General features: G+C 45.8%; 1 protein-coding gene across 6 annotated transcripts in view; it reads left to right on the forward strand.

Annotated features, from left to right (window-relative positions):
- TTLL5 (tubulin tyrosine ligase like 5) overlaps positions 1-16,941 on the forward strand; it is a 1,026,293-nt gene that overhangs the window by 591,039 nt on the left and 418,313 nt on the right. For all 6 annotated transcript variants that reach the window (XM_078659928.1, XM_078659931.1, XM_078659927.1 and 3 more), the window contains one exon: positions 10,301-10,404. In XM_078659928.1, the coding sequence (XP_078516054.1) occupies positions 10,301-10,404 (104 nt within the window). The remainder of the gene's footprint in view (positions 1-10,300; positions 10,405-16,941) is intronic.

Consider the following 16,941-nt stretch of genomic DNA (forward strand, 5'->3'; position numbering starts at 1 on the left):
ACCGATGCCGGATCCAGCACCGACGGGTACTTTTGTGCCCCTGTTGTATCCTGGCTCTTTGAGACCAGATTGGCAGCCATAGGAGGGTGAGGAGGACTGGAAGGGGTCTGGAGACCCTTTGACTGACCAGCTAGGTTATGAACCGGACTGGAGAGAGGATCTGGGGGAAGCCAGTGGTCTTGATACGTCACCAGACCTTGGCATGTTGTCTCCTCCTACCGAGGCTACCGAGGAGTGAGTGTCTTACGCCGTGGTGTTGCGCAGGGTGGTCGAGGCTCTCAACCTTGAGCTACCTGCGGTCGCAGTCAGGACTAACCTGACAGAGGGGCTTCAACAGGCAGCGAGCTCTTAGGAGTCCCTGCTATAGTTTAATGAAGCCCTCACTGACATCCTTTTGGGCACCTGGTCCAAATGCAACCAATATGTGAATATGATGATTGCACGACGCCACTGCCCGGCTCCGGGTGACCCCACTTTCCTCTCCCAACACCCCATCCCTGAGAGCTTGGTGGCCCAAGCCTCCACTTCCAAAGGTGCATTCCCTAACGCACCATCTGATAGGGAATCCAAAAAGCTGGACCATCGTGGGAAGAAGATATTTTCTAACTCCAGCTTGGGACTGCAGTCGGTAAACACTGCATGTCTGTTGGGCAGTTACACCCACTCCGTGTGGGATATGGTGGCGCAAGTGCTACCGCAGTGCCCGGAGGCGGCCCACGCTGTACTCTCCCGTGCAGTTGCCGAGGGGAGAGACGCAGCAAAGTTTATCATTTGCTGTGGCTGGATACCGCTGACTTGATAGGCAGGACGATTTCCACGTTGTTAGCCCTTCGAGACTGCGCCTGGCTGAGATCGACTGGCTTTTGTGGGGATGTCCAAACTACCCACATGCCTTTTGATGGCTGTCGCCTGTTCGACGGCAAGGCCGGCAGCGCACTAGAGCGCTTCAAGGACTCACTGGCTAAGGCAAATTCCTTTGGCCTCTCCACCACTCGCCCTGCTCAGTCTGCTTTTTGCCCCTTTCATGGCTATGGAAGGGGTGCCTCACCACGTCCCACCCAAGGCCACAGGCTGGCGCAAGCTGTTCTGTCCCTGTGGGGCCGGAAACGTGGGAACCACCATCGTGGTTCTGGGGCCAGCGAGCGGGCCAGTCCACCACTGCCCCTTCTGCAGCAGCCTCCAAACCCTCCTAGTCCGACCTTCCAGGGCCACCAATCGCCAGTGGGCGGCAGGATTCACCACCACCTCCCCCACTGGCGCACCATCACGTCGGACAGGTGGGTTTTGCAAATAGTCCGATATGTCTACTCCCTCCCCTTCTAGACTACCCCCCCAGCCATGCCACCTCAGTATCGCATGTCAGAGGTTCATCTGGCCGTTCTCCAACAGGAAGTTATGGCTCTCTTGGCCAAGGGAGCCATTGAGCGAGTTCCTGCCCCAGAAGTAGGTCATGGTTGTTACTCCCACTACTTTCTGGTGCCCAAGCAGGACAAAGGTCAGCGTCCTATCTTGGATCTCAGGAACGTCAACCACTTCCTCCGAGAGAAGTTCAAAATGTTGACACTAGCTCAGGTCCTGTCTGCCCTCGACCCTGGAGATTGGATGGTAGCGTTGGACTTGCAGGAAGCCTATTTTCACATCCCCGTCCTGCTGGTGTTACCTACGGTTCACGGTAGGCCATGAGCATTTTCAGTTTACCGTGCTCCCCTTTGGCCTTACTAGCGCCCCTCTGGTGTTCACGAAGGTAATGGCAGTGGTCGCAGCTCATCTGCGCAGATCAGGGATTCCAGTCTTTCCCTATCTCGATGACTGGCTGTTGAAGGCGAGATCGCCCCGGTTGTCTTCTCCCACCTCCAGACTACGGCTGACCTCCTGCATTCGCTGTGGTTCCCCATCAATTTGCCGAAGCCACACCTGACTCCCTCTCAGAAGCTCCTATTCATTGGAGCGGTTCTTGACCCAACGCAGTTTCGGGTCTATCCTCCCGAACAGCGAATCCGGGATATTCAGGCTATGATTTCAACCTTTCAGCTTCAATCCCGGGTTTCGATCAGGATGACCCTCCAGCTACTGGGCCTGAAGGCCTCCTGCATCCTGCTGGTGGGCCATGCCAGATGGCATATGCGGGTTCTGCAGTGGGACCTGAAGTTCCAGTGGGCACAACATCAGGGGAACCTGTTCGATTGCATCCAGATCTCGGAGTGCACTGCATACCAATTGCAGTGGTGGCTAACCAACCAGGATTGGGTCGGCGGCAGATCCCTCTCCCTTCCCCAACCAGAGTTCACAGTGGTGACATATGCATCACTTCTGGGATGTGGCGGCCACATGGGGGAGGCAGAGATTAGAGGCCTCTGGTCTCCAGCGGAGTCCGAGCTCCACATCAACCTTCAGGAGCTTCCGGCGATTCGTCTTGCACTCAAAGCATTCCTTCCCTCTGTCCGGAGAAGAGTAGTGCAAGTGTTCACGGACAACACCACTGCCATGTGGTACTGCAACAAACAGGGCGCCGGTGGGGTCGTGGACCCTATGTCAGGAGGCTCTCTGTTTCTGGACATGGCTGGAGCATCAGAGCATATCCCTGCTGGTTCAACACCTGGCAGGTTCACTGAACGCCTGGGCAGACAAACTCAGCCGCAGGTGCAGGATGGATCACGAATGGCGTCTTCACTCGGAGGTGGTGCAAGGTCTCTTTCAACAGTGAGGAGAGCCTTGGTTAGATCTATTTGCCACCGAAGAGAACGCGCAATGTCAGCAATTCTGCACGTTGGAAATACCAAGGCGGCACTCACTCGGCTACGCTTTTTGCCGCAAGTGTAGTTGTGGTCTTCTATACACCTTCCCGCCTATGCCACTTCTGCCCAGAGTGCTGAATAAGATGAAGCGCGACCGGGCCCAAGTCATTCTTGTGGCACGAAGAGTGTGGTATCCCTAGCTAGTGCACATGGCCATCGATCCTCCGAACCAACTGCCTCTTCAGGAGAATCTTCTCTCGCAGCAGGAGAAGACGGTCCTCCACCCAAGCTTTCCTGCCTCTACCTCCTTGCATAGAGATTGAGCGGCGACAGTTGACAGTTTTCGACCTTCCTCCCAAAGTCTGAGATGTCTTGGCAGCAAGGAGTCCCTCCACTAAGACGGTATACGCCTGCAGATGGAACAAATTTGTGGCATGGTGCACAGCAAAGGTTGTGGATCCCCTTTCTGCCACTCTTTCTGAGGATCTCTTGTTTCTTCTTTCTTTGGCCCGGCACTCTAAAAGGCTACCATTTGGCCATTTCAGCCTTTCTTAGGCTTCCTGATCAGCCTTCTCTTTTCAAGTCCCCTGTTGTAAATCTCTTCCTTAAAGGCATTACTCATCTTTTTCCTCCTGTTCCCTTCGTAATGCCCCAGTGGGACTTGAATTTGATTCTTACATATCTTATGTGCGCTCCCTTTGATCTGCTACTTAACTGTCCTCTCAGGCTTCTGACTTTGAAAACTGCCTTTCTGGTTGCCATCACCCCTGCGTGCAGGGTGAGTGAGCTCCAAGCTATTTCTTCCAAACCTCCTTTTCTGACTGTTCATCCGGACAAGGTTGTCCTTCAAACTTGTCCTTTCTTCCTTCCCAAAGTGGTTACTCCTTTCCATATTGGACAGACCATCACTTTGCCCACCTTCTTTCCGCCTCTGCATCCTTCCAAAGAAGAAGATAGGCTCCACCGTCCGGATCCAAAGCGTACACTTTTCATTTACTTGGATCGCACAAAACAACTCCAGGTGGATGACCAGCTCTTTGTTTGCTATGCGGGTGCCAAAAATAGTCGGGCTGTGCACAAACGGACCATTTCTAGATGGGTCGTTTTGTGCATCAAAGCTTGTTATTCCTTGGCAAAGAAGGAGCAACACTTGGGGTTGTGCGCTCATTAAATTAGGGCGACAGCAGATACCACAACTTTGGGACATGGAGTTCCCCTTAATGACATCTGTCAGGCAGTTACGTGGGTATCGCTGCACACGTTCACCAGACACTCCTGCCTGGACAGCCAAGTCCGGAGAGACGACTTCTTTGGCCGTTCTGTTTTCCAGGACTTTCTGCTGTGAACTTGGGTCGCAGACCTACCTCCGGGGTTGGTATTGCTGGGAAATCTATTCTAAGGTAAGGAATCTATAACTAACTGTTTCTTTCAGATGAACAAGTTACTTACCTTTGGTAACGATATATCTGTAAGAAAAATAGGTTAGTTATAGATTTCTTACCACCGCACCCATCCTCCCCGTTCTGGGAACTGACTTCTAGGGCTAAGGATTTCCTTTCAGGACCCTAGTTTTGTGCACTAGTAGTCAGTGTCTTGCATGGCTCTGCGCTTCTGGCGTGGAAAGTCGTGTCCATAACTGACGCCAGTGCGCGAGGGCGGCATCTAAGTAGCTACCGCGACGTCATCCTTGCGACCACGACGCCAATGATGAACACGGAGCTGACCGACGCCACCTTTCGACTCGCAGAGGTACTGTCGATAAAAAACTTTCTGGATCCAGTCTGACGCTTGGGGGTAATTCCAAGGTAAGGAATGTGTAACTAACCTATGTTTCTTACAGATATATCGTTACCGAAGGTAAGTAACTTGTTCTTCTAGGACAGTACAGGACACAGATGTACACAAAGCCTTCCACTTGAAGAAAGACTATCACTGCTGACCACATTAGCTAAACTTCAAAAAGAAAAATCAGTCACTGTTCGGGTTTCAAGTCCTTTTTAGGGATGATGTCATCTTTCATCTCTTGGAACCCACATTACGGCCTTCACATGGGGCTATTTACAGAAGAACTCGACAAGTCTTATGGTTACGAACTGAAGATTCATTCAGTGATATAGTAAGTGTGACATACCCAATGAAACAGGCCCATGGTGGGCACCACACAAGAATACCATCATAGGATTCACTGTGCTCCAGTAGAAGTCCCAGTTGTTAATGACAGCTGACATCTCCCTAGACTAGTGGCATGTGTACCTGCAAAAACAAGCAGTCCGTGGCAGCTGGTTATAAAAGAGACACAAGTTCATATCACCGTGCAGGAGATAAGAGCTATAGCTTTAGGCTTACATGCCTTGCTCCCAAGAAACAAAAACACTTTAGTGCTAGTATGCATGTACAATACCGGGAGCATGTAGTACATCAACAATCAAGGACGAGCGCATGCCTGCCTAACGTCAAAGAAAGCCCAAAAGAAATGGGACAGGGCCATTCGAAATCATATCTACTCTACAGTGGAGCACGTGCCAGGAATAACCAACTTCTGAGCTGACAGTTTCAGAACATCAAAAGAATGCCACTAATGGGAACTAAATCAGAAACAACTGGAAAAAATATTCCATCACTGGGAAAGACCAAATCTGGAATTATTCCCAACTGATAAGAACCGAAAGTACAGGTATTACGCCAGTATGTACATCCTGCCTGGGTCAGAGGGAATGCATTTTCAATAGCTTGGTCAAGGACATATGCTTACACGTTTCCTCTGCATCCTCGGATCTCAAAAGTATTTAAAACAAGCATTTACAATGCAATAGGTCTCGCACTGATATTATTTTGAGCTATTGACATTGTAAATGTTATTGGTTTTTTTGGGGGTTTTTTTTGTGTGCGGATTCCTCTGAGCCTCCGCTAGTAATCCAGGCGAATCTCTGCGTGGACCCTTTTGACGCCATAGGCCTGGCTGCCATCTCCAGCCCCTCTGTTTGTCTGCCAGCTCTGAAAACCATCTGTTTACCCGTTGGAAGTTAGGTCCGGGAAAGAGTGTTCTGTCAGCATGATAAGGCATTACACATGGGGACATTCCGTGAGAAGCCACGAGAAAGCAAGGGGTGAGCGATGCAGCGGCCTGGTGCAGGACTCAAATGATAGGTGCAGGGCATGACCACTACTCACCTGCAATGGCAATATAAGTTTAGGTTGACAGTCAATCAGGACGTTCTTTCTAGAGGGAGATAATATTAATGTGTGACTGGACAACACCACCAATCCACTGCAAGTCAGGCGGTACATTAATGGATTTTGGTTTTATTTTGTGTATATGGCACCGTAATGCCGGACAAACCAGCTTCTAGGTGCAGACGCCTTTGCTGCACAAATGTCCTCATCTGAAGACGGCGCAAGAGAGCACAGATTAAAGGGATATGTATCCTCTTTCCCAAACTCTCAATCTGAGAGGCGAGAGTCATGGCCCAAGAATGGCCTCAGATGAGCTGCCAAGCCCCAAGGGAGGTCACAACAGGCCCGTCTTTGAGGTCACTTCCTTTGACATGACGAACCATGAAAGCCCACACGCCACAGACACTTGGCTCTCGGGTGTATCCGGGACAGACTCTCCTCATCCAGTGTTCTTTAGGGCAGATGAGGCCGCTTGGAAGAGAACAGAAGAATCACGGATGGGAGCTGCAGCTCCAGCAGGGGAAGGACGCCGTCCCAGCAAGGTTCTCTCTCTCTCTCTCTCTGCTGTTATGTAGGTGTGCGCAAAGGGCACGTAGATGAAGCCACGCTATTTATGAACAGAAACATACTACCTGTAGAATATATTTTGGGGGTAGAATGTGCTTACAAGACTCATTTGGGGTGATCAGAGCAGCAACAATAATTCAAACTCAGATTGTCATTGTCCTTACATCTTTCTGTTGACAACCAACGAATGCCCCCCCCACATCAGTAAAGACCCGGTGCTCGGCGTGCACTTACCGCAATTACCTTCTCATTCCTCTGGTCGATCACCCGAACCTTCTTGTCTTTGTACGTCGTGCGGATGAGGCTGCCGTTGCGGTTCCGGGCACACGTTGTAAATCATGTTGGAGTGCATGTTGTTGAGGGTGATGAGTGGCTCTCCAGTGTCCACGTTCCAGATGATGATCATGTTGTCACACCCTGAAAAACCATCATCTCATGTATCAACTTTTAACAAGCGCGGTCCCTAATGTGAAAGAGGTTCGCGCTGTAAATAACAAAAACTACTTCGGAAACATGATCCGCACTACACGCCGCCTATAGATAAGAAATTCCTTCATGACAGCCGTTAAGAAGACCATCCAGCCCGGATGGGACATCCGAAAAGGAGACAGGGCGGTAAAAAACTAGCCTTACTTCCAATCGGAGGCCACTGTTTTCCATAAACGATGACGCCAGCCAATGAAAGTAATGGGCATGGCTTCAAGCCCCCTTCTAAAATCTCCTCTAACACACTATGGGCCAGATGTAGGTAGGACTCAGTTACCGATTTTTAATTACCGAATTTTACCGATTCGGTAATTAAAAATCGGTAAATAAGAATGGGGGACATGTAGGAACATCCAGATGTTCCTTTTACCGAATCGGCAAAAATCTGTATTTACTGATTCGGTAAATACCGACAGGTAATGCCCATTCATTCCTATGGGCTTTGCAGCCCATAGGAATGAATGGGCCTTACCGATTCGGTATTTACCGAATCGGTAAATACCGAATTCTACAAGGGTGCAGGGGGTGTCACTTTGACACCCTCTGGCACCCCCAAAAGAGGCTCGGGTGCCATGTGGCAGGCATACCTGCCCTAAGGGCAGGTGTGCCTGTCATATGGCACAGGTGTGCATGCATACATGTGCATGCACACCGGAATCGGTATTTTACCATCAAATATATTTGATGGTAAAATACAGATTCGTTAAGGGTTGTGGGACTCAGAAGAGTCCCACCTACATATCAAATTTATCGAATCGGTAAAAATACCGATTCGGTATTTTACAGATTCGGTAAATTTACCGATCGGTAAATTTACCGAATCTGTAAAATATGTGGCCCTACATACCATTTCGTGAATACCGGTCGGTAACGGCCGAAAATACCGATTTTCGGCCGTTACCGACCGACCTACATCCGGCCCTATGTCTCTTAGAGTGAGCAGCGCATGCGCGCTACAACGCTAGGCGAAACCTAAAAATGAAGAAAGGTGCCATCTGATATTGATTGCCACATGACAGCTCAGACGGTATTGGTTCACTGGGCTACTTCTCCTTTCAAAACACCCTCAAATTCAGCTGAAACCTTTATTGACACTCCTGTCTTACTGCAACAACCAGATCCTGCATCCAAACCCAGACTCTCTGAGTTTGTCCGGCAGACTCCTAAATCCAAGGAATTCCACCTTCTGGTCATCCCAGATGATTGCAGAGCCATATTATCCAAAGTAAAAGCAGAACAAAACGTATGGAACAAATGGAAGCAATTCTGTTCCTGGTGTGCAGAGAAACGCTTGCACCCAATATCTTCTTCCCCTCAGCAAACACTACCACAGTTGCTTCACCTTGCAAATGTGGTTTAAGCCTCGCTTCAATAACAGTACACTTTGCTGCCATTTCATGCTTCAGAAGAACAAATCAACCATCATTTTAGCATAGCAGACTTATTAAATAATTCCTCAAAGGCCATTTTAGAGTTTTTCCCTGAATAAGAACTCCCTCGACCCAAAGGCAGTTTAACACAGCCCTCTTCCAATTAATAAGAAGCCCCTTTGTGCCTTTTGATAAAGTAGAATTTAAATCCCTTTCCTGATCTCGCCAGGAGGATTGCTCTCCTCTTGTCTCTGACTTCTTAGACTGGTTACTGAAATTCAAGCTTTTACAATTTAAAAACCATTTCTTAAATTTTAAGATGTCAGAGCCATCCTACGAACAAATCCTCCTTTTTCCCTTAAAGTCTGATTTTCACTTAAATGAGCCATTAGTTTTAACAGCATTTTCTAAACCTAAGTAATACAGCAAAAAAAGCACTCCATTCTCTACATTTCAGAAGTTATCTGAAGTTTTATATTGCAAGAACAAACCCTTCAGACAATCTGATCATTTTCAGTGGTGTATTGCAGCCAAACGGAAAGGACAGTCTCTTTCGAAGCAAGGCATAGCTCGCTGGGTATTTGCAGCCTTAGCCTACTGTTATAATGAAGCAGGTCATCTTCTCCATGGAAATGTGATGGGGCATTCAATTATAATTGTGTCTACAACCATAGCAGTATTTGCGGATGCCCATAGTTGACATTTGAGGGGCAGCAACCTGGTAAAACAGAAACACTTTTACGCAACACTATTGTCTAGGTTCAACATTACAAAGAGATGTCACAGTGGGACAAGCATTTCTAAGTTCTCTGTTTTAATAAGGTGAGCCCACTATCTGATTAGCAATGTATTTCGTTAATTTACTAATTGCTACTCTGATTTACGCATGTGAATCTAAGAATGAGCCAATATTGCAGAAAAAAAGAGTTACTTACCTGTAACTATAGTCCTCCAGTATTAGTATCTTCAATAGATTCACATGCAACCCACCCTCCTCCACAACTAAGTTTCATCTATAAATTAATTTTTTTCTTGCACACTTGTGCTATGAAATCTAAGCTGTAATTAGCTGTGTGTGTAGTCGTCAATATTATGCTTTCTCCTGTTTGGTTCAAGTTTGGATCTTTTGAAGTGATGTGAATAGGCTACTAATGTGACTATGTTGAAACCTTTCAACCTATGTTAAACATTGCACTGATCTCTGTGACTACTGTGGGACTCTCAGCTGGATGACTACTGGGATGATTCAGGCATGTAAATCTATCAAAGATACCAATACTAAAGATGTAGTTACAGTTAAGTAATTTTGTTATTTCTTTTTGCAATAACCTGATGCGGGCAAAGTGTCTGTGCCTTGCCATCTTATGTAGCTGATCCTTACTAATAGATCCAAGGCAGATGTGTAAGCTGAATGAACTTGAGCTAGGCACTCCTTACTTCTCCAGACCTTCTCAACTAGCATTTTTAAGATCATTTTAATGTTCCCTCAGTTACTCCAATAGCATCATAGTGAATACTGCAATTACGTTTTTTAGAGGCAAATGTGGATTTGCCTTATATGCAGGTTTTGGGCATATTTACCTTGAAAGTCAAGGAGTTTCGCGCATGAGAATTGCCAGCTTCCTCAACTAGGAAAACATTCCGTAATTTCATAGAACTCCAAACAGATGTCTGTGTATAACTTTACATTGCTCCCCACCCCTCCAGATATTTTTCGACCCGAGCTAATCCTGTTCTCCTTCCATTCTTTGAATCTCATAAAACCTTTAACACTTTGCATAGAGGTGCCTGCTGGTTAAACTTTACTAACAGTTTGTTTTGTAATAATTATGAGGCCAACACCTGATGTGTCTGAAGACCCACAGGCATGTGTGAGGTAGTAGCATAAATGGTTTGATTGGCTCAAGTGAATACCTGTTGCTTCTGAAATACTGACCATTCAATGATTCTCTTAAACTTTCCTCCCAGGAAACGGATCAAATGATTCAGAGGAAGCATGAAACGGCAACAAATGAAGTCGTAGAAGAGGAAGTGAATCCACAGCATTTCCAAGCATTTGTCAAGTTGGCCAGGTAAGAACTGAAGTGATATCTCCTAATGATCCCACTTCAAGTGGAAAATGTGGGTGACTTGCGTCTCTACCTAAGGAGCACTGAAACAATACAGTTTGTGGTTGGGGTTTCTCCATATCCTATACATGCCTGCACTCTAAACTGGATGCACATGTAGCAGATGCTTGTATATTCTATGGTGAAGATTCAGGTTAACTTTACTGTAAATATAAGCACCTACGCCCCTCTACTGCTTCTCAGTCATCATCACTTTGAAGCAGCCATTGGTAGTACATGCTGAACCACTTCTTCTTCCCTTTAGATAACTGATCAGCATTAGGTTCTAAGCCTCATCGCCCTCCACTCTGAGCCCCTCCATAGAGACCTTCGCCGAGCCCTTTACTTCCTCTGCTTTGACCTAAAATGCTCAGCTGCATATGCACTGACTCCCTTTTTTTTTCACTGAGACACTAAATTATATAGTAGTCTGTATGAAGCTTTTCATAAAACTGAGTGCGCCTTTGGGGATAGAAGTTATTTGAACTATTTATTGCTATTGCATTTATTTTTCTGTTACCATATGCATTATTAAATGAAGCATATTTACAGTAGTGTGATTAGAGGGGTACTAGTTACTCTAATCAGTCAAATTGTGATAGATACATTCAGTGCTTTTTGGAACCCTTTTTGATTGAGAGCTGTTTGGGTTTCTGGTGATAGGGAGTTCCAGTGTAGATGGATTTGTAGGCAGAAATAACAGAATGTGGAGAGGGCACAGGATAGTTAAGGTGTTGTTCGAAGGTTTTGTTTAGTGGATCTGAGATTATTTCATTGGTGTTTATCAGGATAAGAAATCAGAAAGGTAGTTTGGCACTCAACCTTTTACTGACTTGAATATGTGTTGGTAGTTTACATATGACCCTGATTTTGGTGGATAGCTAGACAGTTTACAGAAAATATGCTGAGATAGAAGTATTCTTGGGTAGACTATAAAGTTATTGGAGCAAAGTGTGGATTGGTATGAAAGAGAACAGGACCAATGAACTGTTAGGGTAGCCCAGTTTACCAAGTACTGGTGAGTTGTTGAGTGTTTTGGCTATATTGAATAGTATGTGTGTTTGTTGAATTGCTTTTGTACCTCAGCAACTGTGTTGGTTATAGAGGATTGTGTTTGCATGGATGGGGTAAAAACATACCTAAGGTTCTGCATCGTCGGATCCTGCCTGATAGTCATAACGAGAATATGCTAGCCAACATACTGGAACCCCAGAACTCTTCTTTCTGAATATAATAGAGCCAATCTGTAGTTGGAGATAAGCACCTCAAAGTTCCACGGTGTAATGATACCTACATGAATAGTAAGATAGGCTAGTGTTTACTATATTTTTGTTATGTAGAAAACTTCTTCTTCTTTTTTTTTTTTACAGAGTTTTATATAGCGCAAACTTGACCCGAATCGGGTATCAGAGCGCTTTACATAGCACCAGTTGCATTACATTAGGACACATTCATTTTTGTTAGGCAAGGGGAGATTAAGTGATTTGCCCAGAATCATAGGATGTTTAGCGTCATTGCCGAGACTCGAACCCAGGTCCCCAGATTCGAGGTCGGACGCCCTAGCTGGTAATACCTTATTGCAGTTGGTAGCTGAAAGAAATGTGCTACATTATCTAAAATAACCTGTTAACTTCACTCGGTGAAAGAGAAAAATGAAGGAAAACGTGCCAGTCAAGTCCAAAAGCCATAGCTGCAGTTAACATACACAGTTTCTTTGAAACTCCATCAGTTTCCGTCTCCTAGCACACACTGTTCTGTCAGTTTACCTCGGAGCCTCAGTTCTCTTTCCGGCTCATGCGGAGATGGTCTCAGAACACTTATTAGGGCCATTCACACTTTGTTTTGGAGAAATTCCTCAGGTTTAAAAACATTGTACTTTCATTCCACATTTTAAATGTCTGCGAACAATGCCCTCATTTTTTCCATCTATGAAGGAACTTTTTCTAACAAAATGCCCTCTCTTTTTGTAAAGTGTCCCTACTCTGAGAGAAAGAAAGTTGGCTCAGACCCTCTCTCAGTATGTGTGGTATGTCGGCTTGCCACTCATACTGTCAGAGTTTGAATACTGTAGAAAAAAACAAAGACAGTCCTGAAAATCTTCCTCGAGAGGAAAGCTAGAGGACCCCAGGGCATAGGAGAAAAGAAAACAGTTGAGGAAAGAAGCCATGAGGGAGAGTGGGTACTCCATCTACTAAGCATATGCAGTCTCCCCCACAGAGGAAGACCTAGAGAGAGGAAATGCAGAGGACGCATCATGTTCATCCCAGACAATCCCAACCTCCCCTGGAACACCAATCAACGTTGAGGCTTGAATAGGCTCTGGCCTGTTCACCATCGAGGAGTTCAACAGCACCACTGGTGTCAACACCAAAACCGCAGGTACCAAATACTTTAACTTTGGTCCACTCCAAACAAAGTCATCTCCAGCAACATAGATGCCTTCGCTGACCTGTCGACCTTTGGCCTCAAGGCACACAACAGCAGAACTATCAACATCGAAAAGACACAATCAATAACTATTGAAGGCCAACTTCTATGCTGGTGGTGTCTTGGTCGCCATCGATAAGGCATTCCTTGGCCTCTTTTTTCTCAGTTTCTTTTGAGGAACAACATGTGTCTCATCCAGCTGAGATGCCAGTGTTCGTTCATTGACAGACGACACTGTTCAAGAAGCCCTTGTACAATTGGACTTACCAGCAAGGCCAATCATACCATCAAGAGCTGCTGTTTTACCTATATCAGTTTACCACGGGTCTTGTGATGGAGCCAAGGAGTACTCCAGTATCTCCCAGACCATTAATACTACCATAACCTTATTCACCAGTTCCATAACAAAGGTCTGGACACAGGTTACTCCAGAGGTGCAACAGAACGAGAACCCCTTCCAGCTCTCTAACATTGGCAAGGCACCACTTCTTGTATTCTTTCAAGTCGTACACAGCGATAGTTCCAGCAGCATCCTCGTTAGGAACATTGGAAGTTGATATTGTAATATTCCAAAACAACCTCATAAGGGGTGTGGCGAAGCTAAACACCCAGATTGGAACAGTTTGAGTCATAATAGAGAGTATGCATCCAAGAGCCCATTTGAGATCAGTTTTACCAATGGTTCCTGAATTTGCAAAACTAGCTAAAGAGAACTGCTAGCACCAGCCACAATAAAATCGACCTCCTCAAGGCTTCTTAAAAAATATAAAGCTTCTACATGCGACAATATATTGGGCCAGACTCTGATAGATTGTCGAGCAGGCAGGTCTCAGGGGCCCCGCATTGAGCTGGATCCGCTCTTTCATCTCGGACCGCACACAATCGGTCAGACTCGGCTCCTTCTCCGCTCCCATTATACCTACCACCTGCGGGGTACCACAAGGTTCCTCGTTATCTCCCCTTCTTTTTAATGTTTACTTACGCCCTCTTTTGCACTCCTTGCGTCATGCTAATGTAACCATCTTCAATTATGCGGATGATTTGCAGCTCATCTTCCCTCTTAACAACATTGACTCAGTGGACGTATTTCAAAGAACTATGTCCCACATATTGAGTTGGATGAGCTGCAATCATCTGAAGCTCAACCCGGGCAAGACCGAGCTGGTCCTGCCCGGACAGAGCCCACTAAGCTGGAACCCTAACTTCTGGCCCACTAACATGGGAGCCCCCCCCACTAAATCTTCCGTGGTTAAAAGCCTAGGCATTTTTATCAGCGAGGATCTCTCGCTAAAAAGACAGGTTGGAGCGGTGGTATCTTCCAGCATTTTTCAACTGAAGAAAATAAGAAAAATTGCTCGCTTTTTCTCTTCAGTAGCCCTTACACAGATTGTCCTCTCCTTGGTTCTGTCCAGGCTGGATTTCTCTAACAGTCTTTACCTCGGCCTCCAAATTGGTGAGCTTAAACGCCTCCAGCTTGTTCAGAACCAAGCTGCCAGGCTACTGCTGAATATATCCAGGAGGCAATCCATCAGACCTGGCCTTAAGCAACTACACTGGTTGCCAGTTGAGCAACGTGTGGCCTTTAAGGCTGGGTGTATTCTGTTCCGTTCTCTGAACGACTCTGGCCCTTCTTTCATCAGAGATCTTTTCAAAAAATATTGCCCCTCTCGTCACCTTCGATCCACCTACAAATCACTTTTGACTGTCCCTCCACTCAAAAGGAAACGCCTCGGAGGCAGCTGCTTCGACCATCAAGCTGCTGTACTCTGGAATTCTCTTCCTCTCCATATAAAGCAGAATGATAACATCCTCAGCTTTAGGCAATCTCTGAAGACCTGGTTGTTTTCTCAAGCTTACTACTGATAGCACTGCTTATCCTTCGACTGTCTTGTTTGGCTCCTTCTACAGCGCCATGAAGCCTCCGGGCGTACGAGCGCTTAACAAATCCCAAACTAACATTAACATTAACAAACTAACATTCAGCTTTAAGAAAGAGACATGCAAAATAATTAATGTTGTGAAAAGGAAGGTGTATGGATCCACAGCCTAAGATTTTAAAATTGCAAATAGTGCAGCGTTGTTAGGTCAATTCGATACTGAATAATGGAGTCACTCAGTTCCTTTGCTAATGACCTGCAGAAAGGCAGGCCACATGATTTTTTGGAGGTGGTGCAAGGGGAGAGGATGTAGCCTTACGACTAGAGCGGTCGACCTCGGACCTGGGGATCCGGGTTTGAGTCTCTGCAATGACGCTCAACATCCTGTGATTCTGGGAAAATCACTTAATCTCCCCATGCCTAAAAAAAATAAAAATGACTGTGTTCATCTTGTGGTCATGTAAAGCGCTCTGATACCCGATGCCTCAGGTCTAGTTCGCGCTATATAAAAAAACTCTAAAAAAAAAAAAAGTCACCAAAAAAAAGACCAAAAAGTCTCCAGCCATACTGTTAGTGCTGCAGTTGATTCAGCAGACCTTGCTGTCACACAGTTTTGTCATAACATCTCTCTCTGTCATGCTTTGTGGCTTAGGCTAACAACTCTGAAGCCAGATGCTCAACATAAATGAGTGAATTTGCAGTTTACTGGAGTATTCCTTTATGGACCCCCTACTGATGAAAAATGGAGAAGATTAAACGGGAAGCAGAAGCTCTGATGTCATTAAGGTTAGAGAAGACAATGACATTATATTGATCCTACTACAGGCACAGAGACATAGGTATCATTAAAGGCAGAGGGTTCAGTCCCCTTTTCCCTGCTGTGTTGTGTTCCCCAAAACTCACCGTTAAGTCCAACCCCGTTCAACATCTATGTCGCCCCTCAGGCGGTCCTTGTAAAATCTTTCGGGTTGTCGCTGGTATCTTATGCTGATGACACCCAGTTTGTGGTGTCACTTCCCAGTAAGGATCCCAATTTGAATGAGACCTTTGGTAATTGTATGAGGGAAGTAAGCATATGGATAGATAACAACTGTCATAAGTTGAACTCTTCGTAGAAAGAGGTTATCCTCTTCGGGAATAATATCTCTTTCTGGAATTTATCCTGGTAGCCTGGTGAATTGGGTTTACTCCATGTACTAGTAAAAAAAAGTTTTTAAAAATGTGGGCGTACTGATTGATGATAGACTCACCTATAAGGACTAAGTAAATAAGATGATTTCGACCTCTTTTTATTTGCTTCGTGTTATCCCGAAGGCAGTACACTTTCGTCCACTTAACTTGCTGAAGACAGTGATTTTGGCCCTTTTAGTGTTCAGAATGGTCTTGTAATTGCCTTTATCAAAACTGCCTAAAGTCGCCTGAAAAAACTCCAGATTCTCCAGAACTCAGCAGCTAGGCTGCTGATGAAAACTCTGAGATTTCAGTCTTCTTCTCAGGCCCTACTGAGTCTACAGTAGCTCCCTATCCAAAAGCGGTTAGTGTTCAAGGCCCTCTGTATTACATACAAAGAGCTTCAGGAATCAGGCCCAGCCTATCTGAGAGAGAAACTCAGAAGGTATGTCCCAGAGAGGACACTTCGTTCCAGTTCAGTCAGCAATCTAATGGTACCATCTTTCAAACTTTGCTCGTGGGGAGGTAGGAGGTTTGTGATCTGCATTACATGGAACTAGAATTTGCTTATTCTTGATCTTAAAAACACACCCACTCTTATGAAGTTTCGTAAGCCCCTAAAGACTTGGCTCTTTAGGGACTAATGGCTAAGGACTTTCTTCCTACCTTATTACTCAGCACCAAGACACTTCAAGGCATTTGTTTGCACTTTATAAGAAATCAAATCAAATCAATGGTCCTTCTACCCTCGATCACAAGGGGAGCAACAGACCCAGTACCATTGACGATTGTTAGGGAAGAGAGTAATAATAGCAGCACCATCAGCAGCATTCTTTTTCATAATCAAAGTCCTCACCCAATCGAAACAGTGAAGGCTGCATTGTTTCTATTTCATTCTCTTCTCCAGCAGGAGATAGTATATCAAACCACTTGACTGAGTTGAGATTAATAACCATGGACAAACAGAATGTTAAACTGAGGCTGTGATTAGAATCTGGTTCACCAAGGCCATGCATGTTCCAGAGTC

This window comes from Lissotriton helveticus, chromosome 9, assembly GCF_964261635.1.
Source record: "Lissotriton helveticus chromosome 9, aLisHel1.1, whole genome shotgun sequence".
Taxonomy (NCBI): Eukaryota; Metazoa; Chordata; class Amphibia; order Caudata; family Salamandridae; genus Lissotriton; species Lissotriton helveticus.